The 2870-nt window shown below is 45.2% G+C and overlaps 1 protein-coding gene across 1 annotated transcript in view; it reads left to right on the plus strand.

Moving 5' to 3' along the window:
* Positions 1-553: 553 nt before the first annotated feature.
* Positions 554-2870, plus strand: part of LOC109509948 (phosphoglycerate mutase 1-like) — a 23104-nt gene continuing 20787 nt past the window's right edge. The window contains exons 1-2 of the mRNA XM_019859913.1: positions 554-904; positions 1739-1919. Coding sequence (XP_019715472.1) covers positions 569-904; positions 1739-1919 — 517 coding nt within the window. The 5' untranslated portion in view covers positions 554-568. The remainder of the gene's footprint in view (positions 905-1738; positions 1920-2870) is intronic.

Below are 2870 nucleotides of genomic sequence, written 5' to 3' on the forward strand. Positions count from 1 at the left end.
ACATACATAATCTCAAATGTGTTTACAGCGGTACCCTGACAGAACCACTGTTGCGATGGGCATATGTCCTTTGTCTTCTGCCAAGAAAAAGGCTGTTATAGTTAACAAAAACGAAAGAAATAACAAGTAAAAATGAAAAGAAAAATTGTAAATGACATAAAACATTTTTTAAAATAACTAAAATTACATCTTGTGTTTACAAACCTGAACCTAGATTGTGAAACTAGATTGTGAAAACTCCCTTCGTTTTCGTCTTTGTCAATTAATATCAGGTACATGTGTCTTCAATTAAATGTGCCAGTAGGTTGAACATAATTTGCAAATCATTATATTCTGGTTTTATTTCTGTGAAACACACCATCCCAACTTCATTGGAATTGATTTTGTATTTGTTTCACTTTTACTGGATGGCCGTACAAAAACAAGCGAAGTCGAATTGTCACCTGGAAATTGTAGTTTACTTTATTGCACGATGCATATTGTGTTTTTTTTTCATGTTGCACTCAAAAAATACGGCATATATAATAAAGACTTAATACTAATGACAGAACAGTGACGACATGAAATTATGACAAAATTTGATTCTGACAAGTCTAAAAACAGTGCCTCCTGTTCTTTAACCCCCTCAGATGCCAACTTTGAATTCGACATCTGCTACACCTCAGTGCTGAAGAGGGCCATCCGGACTCTGTGGCTGGTCCTGGATGCCATTGACCAAATGTGGCTGCCCGTGCACCGCACCTGGCGCCTCAACGAGCGCCACTACGGCGGCCTAACGGGCCTCAACAAGGCCGAGACGGCCGCCAAACACGGCGAGGCCCAGGTGAAAATCTGGAGACGCTCCTTCGACGTGCCTCCTCCCCCCATGGGCCCCGAGCATGACTTTGACGCCGTGATCAGCAAGGTGAGGTTGGGATGCAAACACCACACAGGGCTCAACCGTTGGTTTGTGAGGCAAGAGTACACATTGAGCAACGCAAGTGTGTTCACCTCAACAAAAGAGGAGACTTTAACGTGACTGTTAACCTTAGCAACAGATAAGTGAAATCAGTTGTAACGTGACCCGTTGCTCTTGACCTGCAACAGTCTGAATGGTATTACCTAATATCGTGCGTGACGAGTTAATATATGACTGCAAAGATTGGGTTAAAGGTCAGCTTTGAGTCAAACTGGGAGCCTAGTAAACACTACTCATCAGTGGTGGCAACTAACCAAAGTATTAATTAATCGGCAGATTAATCGGTTGTCAGCATCGTGTTCAAAGCATACAGATCGGTTGTGGTTCACTGTACTAGACCTGTTTTGTTGCTACACACCCGCGTATTTGTCATCACCTGGAAACAATAAAGTTGTATGTTCAATTGATTTATTGCAGTTTAGACAAAACAACAACAAAAAAAGAAAATATATCCACCCATTTTCTAATACATTTACCCTCACGAGTGTCGCGGGAGTGCCGTAGCCTATCTCAGACTTCATCGGGCTGTAGGCAGGGGGCACCCTGAACTGGTTGCCAGGCAATCGCAGGGCACACATAGACGAATAACCAACCACTCACAGTCACACACAGGGACAATTTGGAGTGTCCATTTAACCTACCATGCATGTTTTTGGAATGTGGGACGAAAGCAGAGTACCTGGAGAAAACCCACACAGGCACGGGGAGAGCATGCAAGAAAAAAAATAGGAACATCATGTACTAGTTATCGTTTTGACATTTTGTTGGTTCCCGGTGTAGGATCGGCGCTACGCGGACCTGACCAAGGAGCAGCTACCCACCTGTGAGAGCCTTAAGGACACAATCGCACGTGCGTTGCCGTTCTGGAACGAGGAGATCGCCCCGCAGATCAAACAAGGGAAGCGAGTGCTCATCGCTGCGCATGGAAACAGCCTGAGGGGCATCGTAAAGCACCTGGAGGGTGGGTAGACCTCTACAATGCTACCTCCCAACTTTCAAATTAGGTTTTATTTTTTGGTTTGTATTTTGCTTTTTTCATTATTTTTTTTAAGTTGCATGTGCCACATAATGGTAGCAAACGCCACAACAAGCATCAGATAGTGGGCAGTTCTGGCTATGCCAGCATGCTGAAGCAGCCCAGCTAACTGCCACGCCTACATGGCGGCCATGTTGGGAGGGACAATGTTCCCACCAAAGGCATTGCATTGAAATTAAGTCTTAGCTTGATAATTTTTCGAATTATTTTCATGAGGTATACTTTTTTTGTTCATGTCAAAGCATGTGCTATCAATACATAACGAAGTAATGAAAATAAAGCTTTTTTTCATGACCTATGTAATAATTGTCTAATGACGCTAAGTCAAGTCACCACTTTATATGATTGCGGAATTTAAAGAAAAACTTCATCAACTGGACTAGGTTCGGGTAGACCAGGCGGACGGACGGGGGTTAACGTCGACGAGCGCCGCGCGGACTCGCGGGGGAGTCGGCGGGGTGGGCGGTCGGGGGAACGCCGACGGGCGCCTGACCGGGGGTCGGCGGGGGACGGGCGGGGGACGGGTAACGGCCGGCCGCGCCACGCGCGCCGTCCGCCCCCGCTTCCCCGACACCGTCCCCCTACCCCCGCGACCTGTCAGCAAGAACGTCATGGTATCTGATGTAATACTCATGTAATGCAATGCAAGTGTAATGTATGTCTTTAGTTTCATCAGCTGCTTGCAACTGCAGGTTCAATGTACCGCACATTAAACCATCTCTGATTATTGCTGTTCAGTCATTTGCAGCCGGTAGTGAATTTATGTCATGCCACACAACAAGCTATAGACAAACTAAAACATATCCAAGTTTCATTTACACAATATAGTCCCTTGTGAGAAAAAAATGGTTGCTGAAATGTGAAGGGTGTAAAGTA

This window comes from Hippocampus comes, unplaced genomic scaffold, assembly GCF_001891065.2.
Source record: "Hippocampus comes isolate QL1 unplaced genomic scaffold, H_comes_QL1_v1.1 scaffold64, whole genome shotgun sequence".
Classification (NCBI taxonomy): Eukaryota; Metazoa; Chordata; class Actinopteri; order Syngnathiformes; family Syngnathidae; genus Hippocampus; species Hippocampus comes.